General features: G+C 39.8%; 1 protein-coding gene across 1 annotated transcript in view; it reads right to left on the reverse strand.

The window, feature by feature from the left end:
* LOC128742389 (kinase suppressor of Ras 2) overlaps nucleotides 1-16975 on the reverse strand; it is a 55805-nt gene extending 38830 nt beyond the window's left edge. The window contains exon 1 of the mRNA XM_053838735.1: nucleotides 16631-16975. Coding sequence (XP_053694710.1) covers nucleotides 16631-16925 — 295 coding nt within the window. The 5' untranslated portion in view covers nucleotides 16926-16975. The remainder of the gene's footprint in view (nucleotides 1-16630) is intronic.
* Nucleotides 16976-18604: the final 1629 nt, after the last annotated feature.

Here is an 18604-nt window from a genome sequence, read left to right on the forward strand (position 1 = left end):
CGAATCGAACAGTTCTGTCGAGCAGTTCAGTTGAGCAGTCCAGTCGAGCAATCAAATCGAGCAGTCTAATCGACCATTCCAGTAGAGCAGTCTAGTCAACCAATTGAGCAATCGAGCAGTCCAACAGTCGACCAGAGAGGTGACTGAGAAATGAGAATACAACCCATTACTACAAAAGCATGACGTCCTGTTAGGGACCTGGTTTTAGTTACCGATAAGCCTCTTATGACGTCCTGTCAGAGAACCTGGTATCAGATACAAGGGATACAGCGGGACTTTGTTTGGCAGTATTGTAGATAGTAGCTTGTTCTGCAGGTGTTCCATATATAACTTTTTCGAGTGAGGCGTGGGTGAGGCGGTGCTGCCAGGTGGATCACAATTGAGTCGGGGTGGTCAAACCATCTTGCCTTTTGGTAATCAGTATTAGGATGACTTTGTTCATGTGTCATGTCTCTCCACTGCTTCTTACTTGGAAAATTACGTATCTTTTTCCCAAGATACTTTCGAGCAAGTAAAACACACATAAGTGCTAAATTGGCACCACTCTTAAAATGTTTAGCAAGATTGATAACTAAACGATGAACGTAACAGAAAGGTTTGAAAGAGTGCTGACTGCGCATAGAAAATCATTGCCTAGCTCAATAAAAAAGCAACATAACTTAACATGACTTGATTTGACAGGGTGGCAACTCAATAGGTGATTTCAAATTCCTGGTTTTTTCCCGGTTTTCCTGGACGACTTTGGAAAAATTCCTGGGTGGTGAATATAGCTTAAGCTACAAGTATAAGTTTTTTTTTGTTTGGAATATTATCTTGGAAAGTTTAAGCATAAGCATAAGCATAGGATACCGCCCGTGTGCTGCTACTCCGTTATTGATCAGGACCGATGAAAATTGCGAAATGATGGCTAGAAAAAACGTACTTGGGATAGCATGCTATTCCTCATTGTGCATTCTTATCAGGTTCATGCGTGCTGATCAATACCGACGCCGGCCACGCCACGTCCGAATGCGGGTCCTGGTGGGATGGGAAGGAGTGTTAGTTCAATACTTGTTACTACTAAAGACCAGGGAATCCTCTGCATCTTCACAAGCATTTCGAGAAAGGAATTGTTGTTAGTAGATGGGGGGAGCTAGATGGATGATGTAAGTATGTAAGCACAAGTTATATGAAACTAACTTGGATATTCGAAAAACTTCTTGCCTAGCCGGTAATTACGAAAATTAAGATATAAAATTACCTCTTCATTATAAATCTATACCTATAAAAATGGATTTCTGTCTGTCTATCCGTATGTGTTCCTTATAGAATCGAAAACTACTGAACCGATCGGAGAGAAAATTTGCATGTAGGGGTTTTTGGGGCCAGGGAAGGTTCTTATGATGGTTAGAGATCCCTCACCCCACTAAGAGGGGGGCTCCCATACAAATGAAACACAAATTCCTGCATAACTCGAGAACTAATCAAGCAAATGGAACAAAATTTGTCATGTGGGTGTTTTTTGAGACAAGAATTTTTTCTATGGTGAATTGAGACCCCTCCCCACTTTAGAAGGGGGGCTCCTATACAAATGAAATACAAATTTCCTCATAACTCGAAAACTGATTAATCAAATACCCCAATATTTGGCATGTGGGTGTTTTTGAAGACATGATTTTTTTCTATGATGAATTGAGACCCGTTACCTTTTTAGGAGGGGGGGGGGCTCCCATACAAATGAAACACAAATTTCTGCATAACTCGAGAGCTAATCAAGCAAATGGAACCAAATTTAGCATGTGGATGTTTTTGTACGCAATTTTTTTGCTATGGTGAATTGAGACCCCTCCCCTCTTTAGGAGGGGGAAAATGACCCCTCTCCCTTTTAAGAGAGGGAGGCTTCCATACATATGAAATACAAATTTCCTCACAACTTGAGAACTAATCAAGCAAATGGAACAAAATTTGACATGTGGGTGTTTTTGGAGACAAGAATTTTTTCTATGGTGAATTGAAACCTCTCCCCACTTTAGGAGGGGGGGCTCCTATACAAATGAAATACAAATTTCCTCATAACTCGAGAACTAATTAATCAAATGGAATCATATTTGGCATGTTGGTGTTTTTGGAGGCATGAATTTTTTTTATGATGAATTGAGACTCCTTACCTTTTTAGGAGGGGGGGGGGGCTCCTATGCAAATGAAATACAAATTTCCTCATAACTCCAAAACTAATCAAGCAAGCGGAACCAAATTTAGTATGTGGGTGTTTTTGCAGGCAATTTTTTTCTATGGTGAATTGAGACCCCTCCACTCTTTAGGAGGGGAATAATGACCCCTCTCCCTTTTAAGAGGGGGGCTTCCATACAAATGAAATAAAAATTTCCTCATAATTCGAGAACTAATCAAGCAAATGGAACCATATTTGGCATGTAAGTGTTTTTGGAGACATGAATTTTTTCTATGATGAATTAGGACCCCTCTCCCTTTTTAGGAGGAGGGCCTCCCATACAAATGAAATACGAATTTCCTCATAACTCGAAAAGTAATCAAGCAAATGGAACCAAATTTGGCATGTGGGGGATTTTGGAGGCAGGAATTTTTTTAATAATAGTTTGAGACCCCTCACCCCTGTGGTAGGGGGATAAGGACTATCATACCAATAAAACAGACATTTTTGCGTAACTCAAAAACTAATCGAACTCGAGAAATTTTAGACTCTTTCATAAAACATTAATCAATAACAAGACCACCAAAAACTACCAATAGTAACATTAGATAATTCAGCGCGAGACGGCCACAGGCCGCGAGTGTTGCCGGCGACCTGCCGTCGGAAGCGCCGGCCACTGCGGGGGGCAGCCCCCCGTAGAGATCACCTCTATCTAGGTTTATTTATTTTCCTAGATCTACTGACCTCTATTACTTTCCTTCAGTTGGGTCACCTCTGCGAAAAGATACTTTCTACGAAAAGATTTTCCGAGAAATGGTACATCCCGCGTAAGGTTTTTCGCGAAATGGTATTCTGCGAAATTCTATATTCCGCGTTATGGTCAACCGAGAATTGGTGTTCCGCAAAATGGTATTCGGCGAAATGGTTTGTAATGATGGCGAATATTTAAATGCTTCTTCTTCTTCAGCAGCATAGAGCCGGGGTGGCTCGTGCTGTTTCAAGCACTCGTCTCCATTCAACTCGGTCTTGGGCCACTCGTCGCCAATTTCCTAGTCGTCTCAGAAGTCGCAAATCGCTTTCGACCTGGTCGAGCCATCGTGCACGTTGGGCCCCCCTGTTCCTGGTGCCGGTGGGGTTGTTGAAGAGGACCGTTTTCGTCGCACTGTCGTCCGGCATCCTTACGACGTGTCCGGCCCACCGTAGCCTGCTAACTTTCGCTAGATGTACGATGGGAATCTCCCCAAGCAGTGCCTGTAGCTCGTGATTCATACGCCTCCGCCACTCTCCGCTTTCAGTTTGTACTCCGCCAAATATCGTCCGCAGCACTTTCCGCTCAAACACGGCAAGGGCGCGTATGTCCTCCGTAAGCAGCGTCACGGCTTCAAGTCCATAAAGAACTACCGGTCTAATAATGGTTTTGTACATTGTTAGCTTCGTGCGGCGGCGTATGCTTCCTGATCGTAGCGTTTTACGAAGGGCAAAGTAGGCCCGATTTCCCGCTTGGATGCGCCGCTGGATCTCCTTACTAGTGTTGTTGTCCGCGGTCACCAGCGATCCCAAATACACGAACTCTTCTACCACTTCTAGTTCGTCGCCGTCAACGGTTACCGTCCGTGGGAGGCGCGCATTTGTTTCCTTTGAGCCTCTTCCTTTCATGTATTTGGTCTTCGACGCATTTATTTTTAGCCCAATTCTCCTAGACTCCGCTTTTAGTCTGGCGTAGATTGCCTCCGCCGTCGCAAAGTTCCTGGCTATGATATCGAAGTCATCTGCAAAGCCTAGAAGTTGGCTACTCTTGGTAAAAATCGTGCCTCTCGTTTCAATGCCCGCTCGTCGGATCACCCCCTCAAGAGCGATGTTGAACAGCATGCAGGATAGACCGTCACCTTGTCTCAACCCTCGTCGCGTCTCGAAGGGACTCGAGAGTGTCCCAGAGATGCGTACGAAACACATCACTCGATCCAATGTAGCTCTGATCAGTCGCGTCAGTTTGTCCGGAAAACCGTATTCGTGCATTATCTGCCATAGCTTGTCTCGATCGACTGTATCGTATGCTGCTTTGAAATCGATAAAGATGTGATGCGTGGGCACGTTGTACTCCCGACATTTCTGCAAGATCTGTCGGATAGTAAACATTTGGTCCGTAGTTGCGCGAGCCCCCATGAAACCCGCCTGATAATTCCCTACGAAACCTTGTGCTATCGGTGACAGCCGGCGTAACAGGATCTGGGAGAGTACCTTGTAGGCGGCGTTTACCAACGTAATACCACGATAGTTGCAGCAGTCTAGCCGATCACCCTTTTTGTAGATGGGACAAACCACTCCTTCCATCCATTCCTCCGGTAGCTTTTCCTCCTCCCAAATCCTCGAAATAACCCAGTGTAGAGCCTTTGCTAGCGTTTCCCCGCCATGTTTATAAAGCTCTGCCGGTAGGCGGTCCTTCCCAGCGGCTTTATTGGTCTTCAGCAACCTGATTTCTCGTTTGACTTCTTGGAGATCAGGTGCTAGGACATCACTATCTTCCATAGGCGCTCCTAGGTTAATTTCCGTTCCGCCTCCTTCTGCGACTTCGCCATTGAGGTGTTCATCGAAGAACTGCTTCCACCTGTCGACCACCTCGCGCTCGTTTGTAATTAGATTCCCTCCCTCGTCCCTACACATGTCAGGTTTCGGTGTGTAGCCCTTCCGAGTTTGGTTCACCTTCTCATAAAACTTGCGCGTGTCATTAGCTCGGAATAGTTGTTCTAATTCTTCACGATCTCTGTCCTCCTTTTGGCGCTTTTTTCTCCTCAGGATCGTGGTCAACTGGTTCCTAGCTCGTCGGTACTTGGCCAGGTTCTCTCTAGTGGCAATACTTAGATAATTTTTCCAAGCGTTTTTTTTCTCCTCCACCGCTTGTTGGCATTCCCCATCAAACCAATCATTTTGTGTACTCCGAGGCTCAATACCTAATGCCGCGGTAGCGGCCTCTCCGATGGCCGAGCGTATTCTGCCCCAACCGTCTTCGAGGTTTGAAGCACCTAACTCCTCGGAAGAAGGCAGTGCCTCATTCAATACTCGCGCGTAGTTCTCGGCAGCTTGTGGGTTATCTAGCTGCCTGATGTTCAGCCGAGGAGGGCGGCTTTGACGTGTCCGGTATACGGTGGACAGCTTTGAGCGCACATGTACTGCTACTAGGTAATGGTCAGAATCAATATCCGCACCCCGACGGGAGCGTACGTTCGTGATGTTAGAGAAGAACCGGCCCTCTATGAGAACGTGGTCAATTTGGTTCATTGTACGTTGGTCAGGTGATATTTAAATGCTATCCGCTTTATTTTATCAGGCTAAGCAATGGGGGGAGTTGTTTTCTACTTTGCTGAGAGGAAAATTTGTATATTAAAACACCCGTGAATTCCCCAGACACTTGCAAAACTCAAGATTGTGGCAAAGGTCATCCGAGATTCACGATTTATGTACAACACAGTTTAATTTGTGGCAATACGAAGTTTGTCGGGTCAGCTAGTATAATATAATGGTAATGGTACTCATAAACAACCATAATTTGTTAATTTATATCGAAAAATATAAATAATATGCAGATGCTAATATGCAGAGATATAGCGCCCTACAAGCTTTTGGAATATTATGCTGGAAAGTTTACCGATTTAGCTGTTCCCTTTTCACTAAATACGAAAGAGTAAAAATAGAAATTTATATTTAATACACTGAAAAGGCTTGGAATCATCCGTTTCATTTATAAGTTACCTTAATCTAGTACGATTAACTCATTTAAAAAGAAATTTCGCACTTCGATTTAAAACTACTCAGATCGTTCTGTAGCTCGAACTGAAAGCTTTCTATTCAATTTGGTAAAATTCAAAATTGTGGAATGTGGCCACAGATTATTTTACATAGCCTTGCCTAACGAAGTAAGTTGCCTCTTTTGGCCACTTGACTCAATTAGCATAGCCACCTGTAGCTCCAAATACTGTAACTATTCGAGGTCCAAGAAGCTCACCCGGCCTTGATGAGATGAGAGCGGATACACAATGAAAACAACCGTTGCCTGATTCCAAACACGGCGAAATCCAGGATTGACCGTGCATGAACCAAGGCGACTAAGTCAGCAACCTATCAACGATATGCTATGCTGGAGAGGGCTGTTAAGAAGTCTTGTTAACGGGACAAAACAGTCAGGGTCGACAATCTAGTTAAGGAGGAAGAAAGGGCCACCGCCAATAGACATATTCACTTAATAAAAGTGGACATGTAAAAAGTTTCCCGGCCTTAGTGGTGTGCACCAATACGACAATATCGCTCACGGGAAGAGCTGGCCATAACTAATCGACCGTACAGGCAAGCTTAACCGTTGAACTGTACATTTAAATAACTATTCGGAGTCTCAAATATCGCAGGTTAATAAAATCAGCAGCGCATGACCGCAAGGGTTTGCCGGTCTAAACGCCGGCTCTGATGGAACCTATCTGAATGAGGAAACTAGGGCGGTATCATGGTGCTCTGTATCACTCATAAAGTACTCTGAAAGGTGATCCTCAATCGAATCTAGAAAAAAACGATACTACTCTTCGATAGTGCACTCTAAAATGATACTACCTGTAAATACGTCGGATTTAGCTAAAACTTAGTTGAAACTACTCAAAAGTGACAAACTCAAATTTTGGGTTAAAATTTAACCAATTTTGGCTGCTTGCTACCAATAATTGAATTATTTTCTGTGATAAATAACGCACTTTTAAGTTCCTACTATCAATTTTCTGGTTGAAGAACTACTCAAAATCTGAGTTTGTACACTTTAAGGACATTTTAAGTAGTTTTAACCAAGTTTTAGCTACTAACCCATTTACGGGAAAACTCATTTAAGCAAGTCGGATTCTGTACCGGTCGATCATGTGTGGATCGGATCACGACGATCAATATAATTTCCGAGTAAATCATCGAAATCCAAGGCTGTCTTCTTCTAGTGCTTATTGATTTCAAAAAAAGCATTCGACTGACTAAATCACGAAAATATCTGGGGCGCACTAAGGCGTAGAGGAGTTTCTGGTAAGCTAGTCTATCTTATCGTCGCTCATTATGAGGCCTCCTGCCAGGTTGCTGCAGGAGTGAGACAGGGTTACATACTTTCACCGCAACTGATACTCGTCATTATTGACGAAATTTTAATTGGAGCCATTGACAGTAAACTTAACCGAGGATTGCCCTGGAACCCTTTGACAAATGAGCAATTAATTGACCCCGATTTGGCCGACAACATTATCTTGCTCTGCAATATGATCTGCAGGGAAAACTTGATGGTTTCTGCGACAACTCTAAGACTGGTCTCATAATCAATGTCGCAAACATTAACTCAGTGGGAGTGAACATCAACAATCCCTCCAATTTCACAGTAAAGGTTGAGGTGGCAAATTTTTTATATCCTGGTAACAAATAACGCTAGGCGGTGGTACCAAGACTGATATAGAAACATGAACCAGGCCAGCGGTGATTTTTGGATCTTATAAATGTTTGACGCTCAAATCAGACCATTTTACCGACCCTAACACGAATTTTCAATTCAAACGTCAAATCCGTTCTATTGCCTGCGAAATGTGATGTATTTCAGCGAACACAACCGCAGGTCTTCGTCAATCGTTGCCTGGATCTGACATGTTTTGAGGAGAGTAGAGAACGAAATCTACAGAAAGGCAGTCAACTGGCAGGGTGTCGATTTCCTGGAAAAACCTGGAAAATCAGGAAATATCAGGGAATTCATTTTTGGATCAGGGAAATCAGGGAATATCAGGGAATTTCGAAATTCAATCAGGGAAATTTTGTTTACCCGGCCAACTTTCGAATCAAATCAATTTTCGTGTAAAATATACGCAGATTGATCGGTTGAATTAAAACTTGTTACATGTCTAGTGGCGATTCGATTATCTTTCAGTTTGCCGTAAATTTTTTATTTGTTTTGCGCCGTACAATTGTCAGACTTCACTCGCTGTAGTGCTCGAAATCGGCAATGGCAGGTCTCACGCACTTCACGGTGCAGACATCAAGAGCACAAAGCGGGATACATACTGTTATTTACACGCGATCTACAGCGTTTTCACCAATTGCAGAATTTTACACTCAGAAGTCACAAGCATTGATCATCTTCCTTCAGTGTCCATGATTCATGTCCGTTAACGGTTACCGGGAGCATTAACGTTCTGTAAAATTTGCGTTTATGCGAGTTGGCAACCTTCGGGACTGGTTCAGCTGGTTACGTAATACGCAGAAAGCTTACATGTTTCTCTGTTCTGACGTGATCCGCAGTGAGCATGCGACTCTTGGCCTAGTTCTTCTCATTTGTCATTTTCTGGCATTCGACATCAAACAAGCTGTTACACTCACCCTTATTCTGCGAGGCGAGTGACGTAACTAATTTGGAGTCATCGCGAATGAGGTGACAATTGTCGCCTAGGTGACACGGTTTGTCACTTAGGTGACACGGGGTTGTTACCTAGGTGACACGGTTGTCACCTAGGTGACAGCACTCAATTCGACTCGCCGGGGCGAGTCACGGCGAGTGACAATTGTCGTATTGAGTCACGTGACTCGCGGAATAAGGGTGATTGTCTTCCCCACGTCGTGCCTATCACTTTCCTCGTAGTTGTTGGCGCTATGGCGGATCCTCCACAGCCTACTTACGTCTTATTCCCTTTCGTCCTGCTGTTCTGCGATTCGTTGATCAAGCTTTCTGGTGTACTCCACTGCAACGTCATATGCCGTAAACCGCTAGATGTTGAAATGCAACATCCTCTCAGTGCGAGCCTTCGCCGATTTCGATAACCTTGCATGGATCTTACGTCGAGATAGTGGTCAAAGTCACTAAGAAAAGACTGTATATTGTGACTTCCAAAAAGTTTTGACCGTTAAACACGATCGATCTGGGAGCTAGAGTCTTGAATTTTCAAGTCTTGCGCACCCCATAAATCATTTCGAACCTGTCATAGAATTCGTCCCTAGCAAAGCAAAGCAAAGTCTTGAGCATTGACCGTTACTAGACATTATCCTTCTTTATCGACAGACTTCGCAGCCTACTGTTAGAGTACAGGAAAATTACGGGGTCAGTGCAACGATCCTACTGATTCCGTCTAACAAAAACCAGCTAGCCGAGATTCGAACACAACTGGCTTGTTAGAACAGCATCGTACCTCGAAGCTAACTGGGCGGTTCAATTCATCCCCAGTACCATCGAATTTATGATTTGTTGGTGACTATACGTTGATTAAGCTGTAGTTGAAGAATTTGCCTTAATACTCAACACCCATATACGGTCATCGAACCGAACGGCCGGCCACCGAACTACCTTCGAGTCAATGTTGCTTTCAAGCCTCGATAGTTGCAATCCGAAATCATGACACACAGCTTTAGTCTTAACTGTCCACCATTGAGGGTTAAAATATTTGCCATTTGGACATTTTCCAATAATATATCTAGCTAAAGTTTTACCGTATCTCGAAGCCAGCAAAACGCACATTTTTGTACCAAAAATCTTTGGGGAATCATCTCCTTAACCCCATGGTTTTTGCAGCAAAGATAACAAGCTGGAACTTCCAGGAAAGTTTTGTTTTAGTTTAACTGAAAACTCGCAGACATGTGTCCACCTTCCAGCGGTAAAGTTACTAGTTTGAGCTGACTGAAAATTAGCAAGATTTGTTATATTTACACGGCTGTAATTTTTTTGTATGTAACATCTAAGCTTTGTGCAAAAACAGGTCGATTAGATTATTTCTCAATCTTTGTTTCTTTGGATTCAAGTTGATACCTCAAACATAACTGTCCCTCGATACTCGATAGAAGAGGGCGTTTTCGAAACGTTGGTAAGAAATAGGTTAAGAATCTTTGATATGTGTTCGTAAAGCATGAAGAAATCTAGCTTTAGTTTTCACACTTAATTCCAAAATAAAGTCTCGGTAAAGTAAAATGCCGAACTACACAAAAATAGGTCTGTTTTCCCGTGATATCGGTAAACATTTCTCGTTTTACCGTAACTTGGAATATTATTTTACTGAGATATCGGAAATGAAGCTTATTTACCGAGATATTGCAATCTTCTTTGCCGAGAAGATCAGTAAAACAGCAAATCCCTGAGCTCAGTAAAATAAAGTGCCGAATCTAGGTACTTCAATATCGTTTTAACGAAATTTCGTTAAATGCTACTGAAAAAAAGCCACAAACTGTTTTACCGCGATTTCAGAAAGCAATGTCAAAAATTAACTGTGCGCGATCGATAGCAGTTTCGTTACCGGTGAAGTTGAAATTGTGAAAATCTGAATCTCTTCAAAGAAATTTCGGATGGTAAATGGAATGTTTATAAATGTGTGAATGTTTTAACTTAACGCATAAATTCTTGCTGATTTTTTTCGATCCCTGGCAAGTTCGGTTTAAGTAAGCGCACGCGTGGTGCAGCCGCAATACAGGAAAATCCTTTGAACAGGTTGGTGCAATGGATTGGAGTAAGCTTTTTTAATTACTGTACTGAATTTTGGAAGATAAAATATGAAAAACATTTCACTAGGTTGCCGATTCCCTCCCAACCCATAACGTGAATCCAGTGCTCATAATTCGAGGTGAGATGTTGCAGTGTGGAGGCCAATACGTCATCTCATGGAAAGAATACAACATCCCCGTTGGCTGCCATGCAGTAGTAGGCTTTCTTAGACTATGCGAATGCTACGATGTATTTGCCACCAACTGCATGCCCAACGACAAGCAATTCTTTGTGTTTATCAGAGCAACAATTTTTTCAGTAGGTAAATCAACCACTACTATACTATTACACTGTTAAACTGTTAAACAATAATTCTTTAAAATAAAAAAATGCGCATATTGGTTAATTATGATAGTTTTATGGTTTTATTCAAAATTTTGATTTTCATAAACTTATTAAAAATACCGAGTTTTCAGCATATTAATACCGTAGTTCGGCATTTTCAGCTAGTGTTTTACAAAAAATCTCGTTAAAATTTGACAGTTTGGGTCGCTTACGCTTTACGAATATTCGGCAATTTTAGCCGAGTTTCAGTATTGATTACCGGATATCTTGGAAAAATAATACCAAGATTGTCGGTAAAGTTTGACAGTTGTTTGATGTTTTGGATTTCCAAGATCTCGGTGTTTCAATGTTTTACCGAGATTTTCACCGAGATCTCAGCTGTTGGGATCTCGGCAATTTATTTTACCGTGCTCGGTGAAAAAATCTAAGTGTGTTCAGCAGCTCGCATAAGCCATGCTAAAGGATTAAAAACTTAAGCCAGAAATCACCCAAATAAGCTTGATATTCGAGTTTTGAGGGTCAGGGAAAAATATTTGAAGCATCAGGGAAAATCAGGGAAAGTCAGGGAATTTTATTTTTGGATTTGAGTCGACACCCTGACTGGAACCCGCAGGGACAACACAGAATAGGCAGGTCTAGAGGCTATTGGCGATGTACCGATAGCTGATATTCCGGAATGTCTAATTTGGCGTGTTTCTTCGGTTCAAATTCGGTTCTTTTAAAACAAGTTCAATTAAAACAAAATTTAAAGCAAATGGATTCCAAAGTCTGATTACAACACCCCAATTTTCGACGTCCAGAACTTAAAGGTTAAGTAAAATAGTCGCCTATGTCAACCGCCTACAGCAGGAATCAGAAAGCTCAGTTGGTGGAAGAAAGTTGATCGAGCCTAACGGGATAATTATTTTAACTTTGCACTTATCAAGTATTTAGAGATGTTAACTCGTGAACTGTAAAAATCACATCACATTTTGAAAATTTTTGAAGGTCGACATAAACTTTTTTTCCAAATATGTATAAGCCTAAATTGATATAACTTTTTTCTTGTTTCTGTGCCAACGTAAATTTTGTAAGAGTGATACGTGTTGTGTCTTGTAGCTGCTTTTTCCAATTAATATATGCTAGAGCTTAGAAAATTTATATGAAAAGTAGGAAGAAAAGGTTATTGCTAGTACAGTCAGTCCACAATCATGGGTCATACACAATTGTGGATCATTTTACCATTATCGGTCGATTAATGGGTGAATATTATACTACCGTGGACGCACCATACTTGACGCGGGTCCAAAGTTGACGCACTTTTCAGAAATTTTCTATAATAACTTATCTTGACTATTAATATTTCGCAAAAGTGTACCTTTGACACTTTGTTTACACTTATGAAACGCATTCATGCCATAAAAAGCTTTTGATTGGTCATTTATAATTGTAAATAAAAAATAAACAGAAAGGGTGTTTGTCAAATGCGCCATTTTTTTCCTACCTTAGCACAAACGCTAAAGAAACACTCAACTATGTTTTATATTTTTTAACGCGTAAAAGTGCTTTTTTGTTCTAATATCTTCGGAAACTGTTAAAACTTAAGTATTATTAATATATTGTACACGTTATTCGAACTGTAAAAGCTTTTTAGCTTATTTCTGGACAAAAATGTTTTGCGTCAAATTAGGCTCTTAGTGTTCCTTATTATTTACAGAGTAAGATATAAAAAGTATGTCATCTATTCCGGCACTAAATATCTCGTAAGTCACCAAGAAAGATATTGGTTCAACAGTTTACCGTCTCATTAGGTGTTTCAGAGGCCACAGTTCGTCGGAAAAAGCTGCAGAAAACACTTTCCCAGGGCAAACATATGGTTTTAGCGTTGGAGAGGAGGTCCTGTAAACTGTAAATGACTTGTTTTGCTTATGAGTAAAATCAAGCTCCCCAAACGGGTAGGGCAATCAAAAATATTGGTTTAGGTTAAATTAGGACACTTTTTTCGTTTGTCTGACCGATCCAACCCCGCAGTTACTGCAGTTTCCGGTGAGTGGCTAATTTAGTTTTTCCTGCGACACCCTGAATTTTGATACTTTCCTAGCTGTCATTCAAAACAATGTACAACTGTTTTAGGAAAGTCATTTCCAGAATTTTCATTGTTAAACACAAATTATGCCAGATTTTTGAATAGCCTGGTTGTGTTTGCAATATAAACATATCGGCTGTGGGCTGTCCCAATTCTCCCAACGTTTTCGCAAAAACTGGGGTGAAATATATCCACACAAATAACGAAAACTTTGTGTAACTATTTAAAATAATGCGCAGTTATCTAAAATACAAAATACATCGTCGTTTTTGTTAAATTATACTAATTTTTCAAGTGCGTCAAATAAGGAACATTTCGCGTCAAATAAGGCACGTTGCAAAATTCATGCGTCAATTTAGGAACCCCGAGCGTCTCACAAAAACTTGACAAAATATAAAGAATTCAATGCATATTTACTGTTTGTTTATTTTTTACATATTCTTTGCTAGTCTAACTATTACTGTGCAAAACCTTGACTTTATTGACCAAACCGTCATTTTGTAATTAATGTTTAAAATTGAAAATTTCTTAACCGCGTCAAATTTGGTGCTTCCACGGTAATTAATTGATAAAATTGTTACTCATAAAGTAGTATAAATAATTTGATCAATCATTAGGTGATATTTAATCGGAGCTAAAATGATCCACAATTGTGTGTGACCCACGATTGTGAACTCAGTGGCGACTCGTCCGCATGTTCAACCTGTTCATAGGACAGGTAACAAAATTCAGCCTGACAAAAATTGTTTTCATCACTAGTTTATGATTTCGTTTGCACCGACGCATATGCAATACGAATAATTCGGTAAATTATTAGTTTAGTTTACGAAGCTGATGAGCAAACCGTTCAACACGACGTTTGAACGTTGCTTTAGACTTTAGAGATCTCAATGCACAAGTATACCAATGCATTATTCCTGGTGTTGATTCTGGATACTGAATTAGCACCAGGAACAATGTGTTGGTACGAAGGAGATAGAAAGAGAAGGTAAAACAGCTTTTACTCGAAAGCGCGGGCGCATTATTGTCTCATTAACTCGTTCATCTTCAGCATTGAACAACTTACTACCACATATCCCTATGGCCTGCGCTTTGATTCCATTTTATTTAGTTGCGAAGCTAATGAGCAAAACGTTCAACCCGACGTTTGAACGTTGCTTTAGAGATTAACACCAGGAACAATGTGTTGGTACGAAGGGGATTTGAAAATAGAGCGCGGTTGGCAATTTGGCATGCGTTATTCGCAAAATTTTCTCATTAACTCGTTCATCTTTAGCATTGAACAACTTACGCATATTGCTTGTGGTACGTGTGATGCGTGCATAGCAGTAAGGTGGTTATTCTTGAATTTGGTTCAATAGGTAAATTGAACGAAAAGTTTTCGGTTCGTAGTTAAAATTCAGAGACAAGTTTGCTGGTAAAGTAATCCTCATCCTTTCACATTCTCATGCATATCTATAGCACTGCTTTTGCACTTTTTCTTTGATCTCATCTTGTATCTTTAACCCGCTAAGAGCAACATCGTAAAAACAATAAGATCAAGCTAATGACAATTTTTTCATGAAAGTATACTCAAAGGAAACTCAAGTTTTGATTTTTATGAAAAAATAATTATCTGAAGGAGCGCCAACTAAGAAAAAGTCTTATTTATTGCAAACTATTTGTAACGTTTTTGTCAGCCCCCTCCTACAAAATTGGCTCTAAAAATCTGGGGGCAAAAAAATTTTTGCACTTGAGTAAAAAGTTTTTGTTAAAAATTAATTGTCTGTGTGCTTTACAACTTAAAGAACTCGAAAATGTACGGAATGTTTACGCTGGTACTACGAAACAGAATTGGAAGTTCTGAAAATGTAATTTCCGAAAATCGGCGAAAAAATTTCTCTAATTATTTTTTCTTATTTGGCAGATTTTCGCATGGAAAATAATAACGTTTATTTGAAAAGTAGGAATAGATTTGGTTTTCACGATTAAACTTTAAGTAAAAATTGCATAGAACGCTTAATTTTGTAAAATATTGGTAGTGTCTTATTTAACTCAGTAAAATTTTGAGGTCAATCATTTTCTTCTAGATATCCTTTATCTTCAAAAGTAAAAAAGAAAATATTTGCACAAATTTTTTTTCGTAATTTTTCTGAATATTTGTTTTTGAAAGATGATAAGTCTTGAACGCATGGTTAGAAAGCTGTGATATTAATATCAAAAATATCTAGAAATCTGCGATGAACATATTTTTCATGTTGTCAATTCAAAACTGGCTTCTTATGTAGCTCTGAAGCTCAAAAGTTAACCCTCCGTTACTCGCACTGTTGTATTTTGTACAACTCCTGTGAACCGTTAACTTTATCTCGGTACATCTCGAGATTCCAGCAATAAAGAAACCAACGCAGCCCAAGATCTTTCAAACTGTGGAAAAAGTTTCATAAGTTTTTCGCCAAGTGGCATTAATATTCGAGCGCATTCTGTTAGCTGTTAGCATGCCTATAAATCGAAGTTGGCGCAAGTAATGAAAGGTTAAGACCGTCAGTAGGCTCGTTAGAGGGTTAATTTCTAATTTTCTATGTATATTCATTCAGGTCAAGCAAAAATTATCTTTTGGGTTTACATTTATGGTTCTATAAATTACGTAAATATTATAAAACTAAATAAGGTGTTGATAAAGGACATCAAATGACGCTTACAAATATTTACGTACCCTTAGAAAGAAAATAAAATTATTGCACGCGGTACGAACTTGTGAATTTTACAGTTAAATAAGGATTTTGAAGAATAAGGAACTGATATTTGAAAACATATTATAGGTGTTCCTGAGAAATTAAAAAATAACTATTGTTGCTATAGAAAGGCTAGGTCACACCGCTAGGTGGATTAATTCGGGGTTTTACTATAAAATGTAATGTACATTTTTTCAGGTTGGTTCACTTAAATGAAGGAAATCAGGTGAGTTCAAGGTTTTGTAAGTAAGACGCTGGCGCTGGTCTAATAAGCCAGTCGTCGCATGTTCGAATCTCGGCTGGGAGAGGCTGTTAGAGTCAATAGGATCGTAGCACTGACTCCGCACTGTCCTGTATTCTAACAGCTGGTTGCGAGGTCTGTCATATAAAAACGGAAGGTCAAATTTCGATAACAGAATTAGCACCCAGGCTTTTCTTTTTGTAAATAGGCGATTGAGAAGAAATAAAACATTAGTCATAACAAGCTGGTTATGTTAAATATGATAAAACAAGGGAACTAGAACTCTTCGAAGAAAAGAGAGATGTTCGATGTAGTGCATAAAAAACTGTTGATTTGTATTCCAGGCAATTTTTAAAACATCAAGAATTTAATTTTAATTTTCAATAGAAATTAAACTATTTTACAAGTATTTTTCAAATATATAAACCTTGAATTGGTCAATGAATTGGTTTTATACGTCAAAATACTTAGGTTTTCGGAACTGGACGACTTACCTACTGAAACCGTTTTTTTTACTTGAACATAATAAACATTTAATCTGCTGATTTGAGTATTGACACAATCTAAAAGAATGGTATACACCCCAAATTCTTAGCTTGCATACGTTTGGTTTCGCTCTATGTTTATAATGAACGTTAAGAAAATGTAATAAATGTCTTACCTACAACTCGTAGCCATTGTCTTAGCTCGTTTCCAGCAGTAGGAAGTCCACGACTAGGCAATCTTTCTGGTAACTTTGCTTTTGTAAGAAGCAACTCCGAAAACATTTTTACGAGTTTTGTTTCTAAAGTACGAATTTCTTGTTGAGTGAGTTCGGCGCTTGTAGCACATTGTGTCCTTAGCCCTTCGAGGCGATCTGCAGAAATATCTATCATACTTTGTATGACATCCAGGCCTCGGCGTATGTTTATTTCATGATCATTTTTTACACATGGATTACCATCTATCTCGGCCATTGTAAAATCGATTGCCACAAACAATAAATCTTTGCAATACCTATTTCAAAATACCGAGAAAAAGAATAACGAAAAAGTCAACTAGAATATATTGCAACTTAAAAGCTAAATCAACTTCTGGTAATCCTTTTTGTTAAAATATTGAAATCGATTTTTAACTTTTTTCGTTATTATTCACATAAAGCATTTTCACTATGTTTGCAATTTTCACAGCGCTCAGTGAATCTTAGAGCAAAAATCAATATTTTCTTCGTTGACAGATTTAAAAATAATTCTATAGATAGAATTAACAAAAGGGCGAATGTCTTAAATGTAAACAAAACACGTGAGAGTTATTTTTTGCTGGACCAGCATCAAAGAGGTTGATCAAGGGGTTTCCAGCAAAGCGTATCAGTGCGTAGTAATCAGAGATTACTTTTGTAATCATTTATGAATTAATTAGGTAATCAAAGGTAATCAGTATAGTAATCAATGATAATCTTAAGTAATCATTGGTAATCATGACTAATTTTTAGTAATCATAAGAGATTGATTACAGGTAATCAGAGGTAATCAGCAAAGTAATCAAAAGTAACTTTTTTCGAAGGTGCGTAGTAATCACTGCTGTTGGAAACCCCTTGAGGTTGATAGAAAGGTGTAGCTAGAGAGCCTTAGAGAGTCGCCATCTTAAACCACCCCATTGACATCTCTATCGAGCTGCAGTAAACGTCAGCGACAGCATGTCCGGGGCTCAAAATTTGACAGCGGGCCCAAATCAGACTGCTGGCAGTTGAGTGAAACACAGTGCTGACATGCTATCTCATTTTCGCACACACGAGATGTTGGCGGCGAAAACATGGTTGCCTGCCGATGGGGTGTCTTAAACCGAAAACATCTCTGTGCCGAAAATTCCAATCGAACAGAATCAGTTGTCAAAAGTATTGTCAATTGCAAGGAAAATTGTCCAATCAATAAGTGCTCAATCGCTCATAAAAGTGCTATTTTAGCTTAAATCGTTTCGGTCTCTTCGGCGCACTTATTGCTTGGAAGATAACGAAAAAGTGCGCCGAAGATCCGAAACGATTTAAGCTAAAATAGCACTTTTATGAGCGATATCGCATTTTGGATGGTACAATTTTCCTTGCAATTGACAATATATTGTGCATTTACTTGATCGATGAATTCCGAGGGGAGTTCAGGTACTGTTTCAAACAGCTAACTGGCACCTTTATCTCATTTGCTTTGCGTTGACGAGAGCTAACGGGCTCAGGAGTCGTGGGCCCCACTGACAGCTGAAGAGCTAACTTGTGTGAAGAGTGGCGAATATGATTTCTCGTTTACGCTAATGCTATTATGTTGGCATCGAAAACATGGCTGCCTGCCAGCTACTTGGTTTCAAACGTTCCAAAGGTAAAAAAATGGCTAAATTGGCAACACAGTTCGTAATGTTTTATCACCATAACTGGCAACACAGGCTCATTGCGTTTCTGTCGCAACCTTGATCGTGACTTCGTGTTAATCATACAAACGCATTAAACAAATTGTTTTCGAATACGAACGTTATTGCTTTGTTATTGCTTGTTTGGATAATGATGTGGGAGTACAACGGTTACGCCCTATTACAATGTTCTGCTGCTTTTCCATAAGCGGACCCCTCGATATCAAACCGTCTTTAGTGTCAAACACAAACTGTTCAATTT

This window comes from Sabethes cyaneus, chromosome 3 (genome assembly GCF_943734655.1).
Source record: "Sabethes cyaneus chromosome 3, idSabCyanKW18_F2, whole genome shotgun sequence".
Taxonomy (NCBI): Eukaryota; Metazoa; Arthropoda; class Insecta; order Diptera; family Culicidae; genus Sabethes; species Sabethes cyaneus.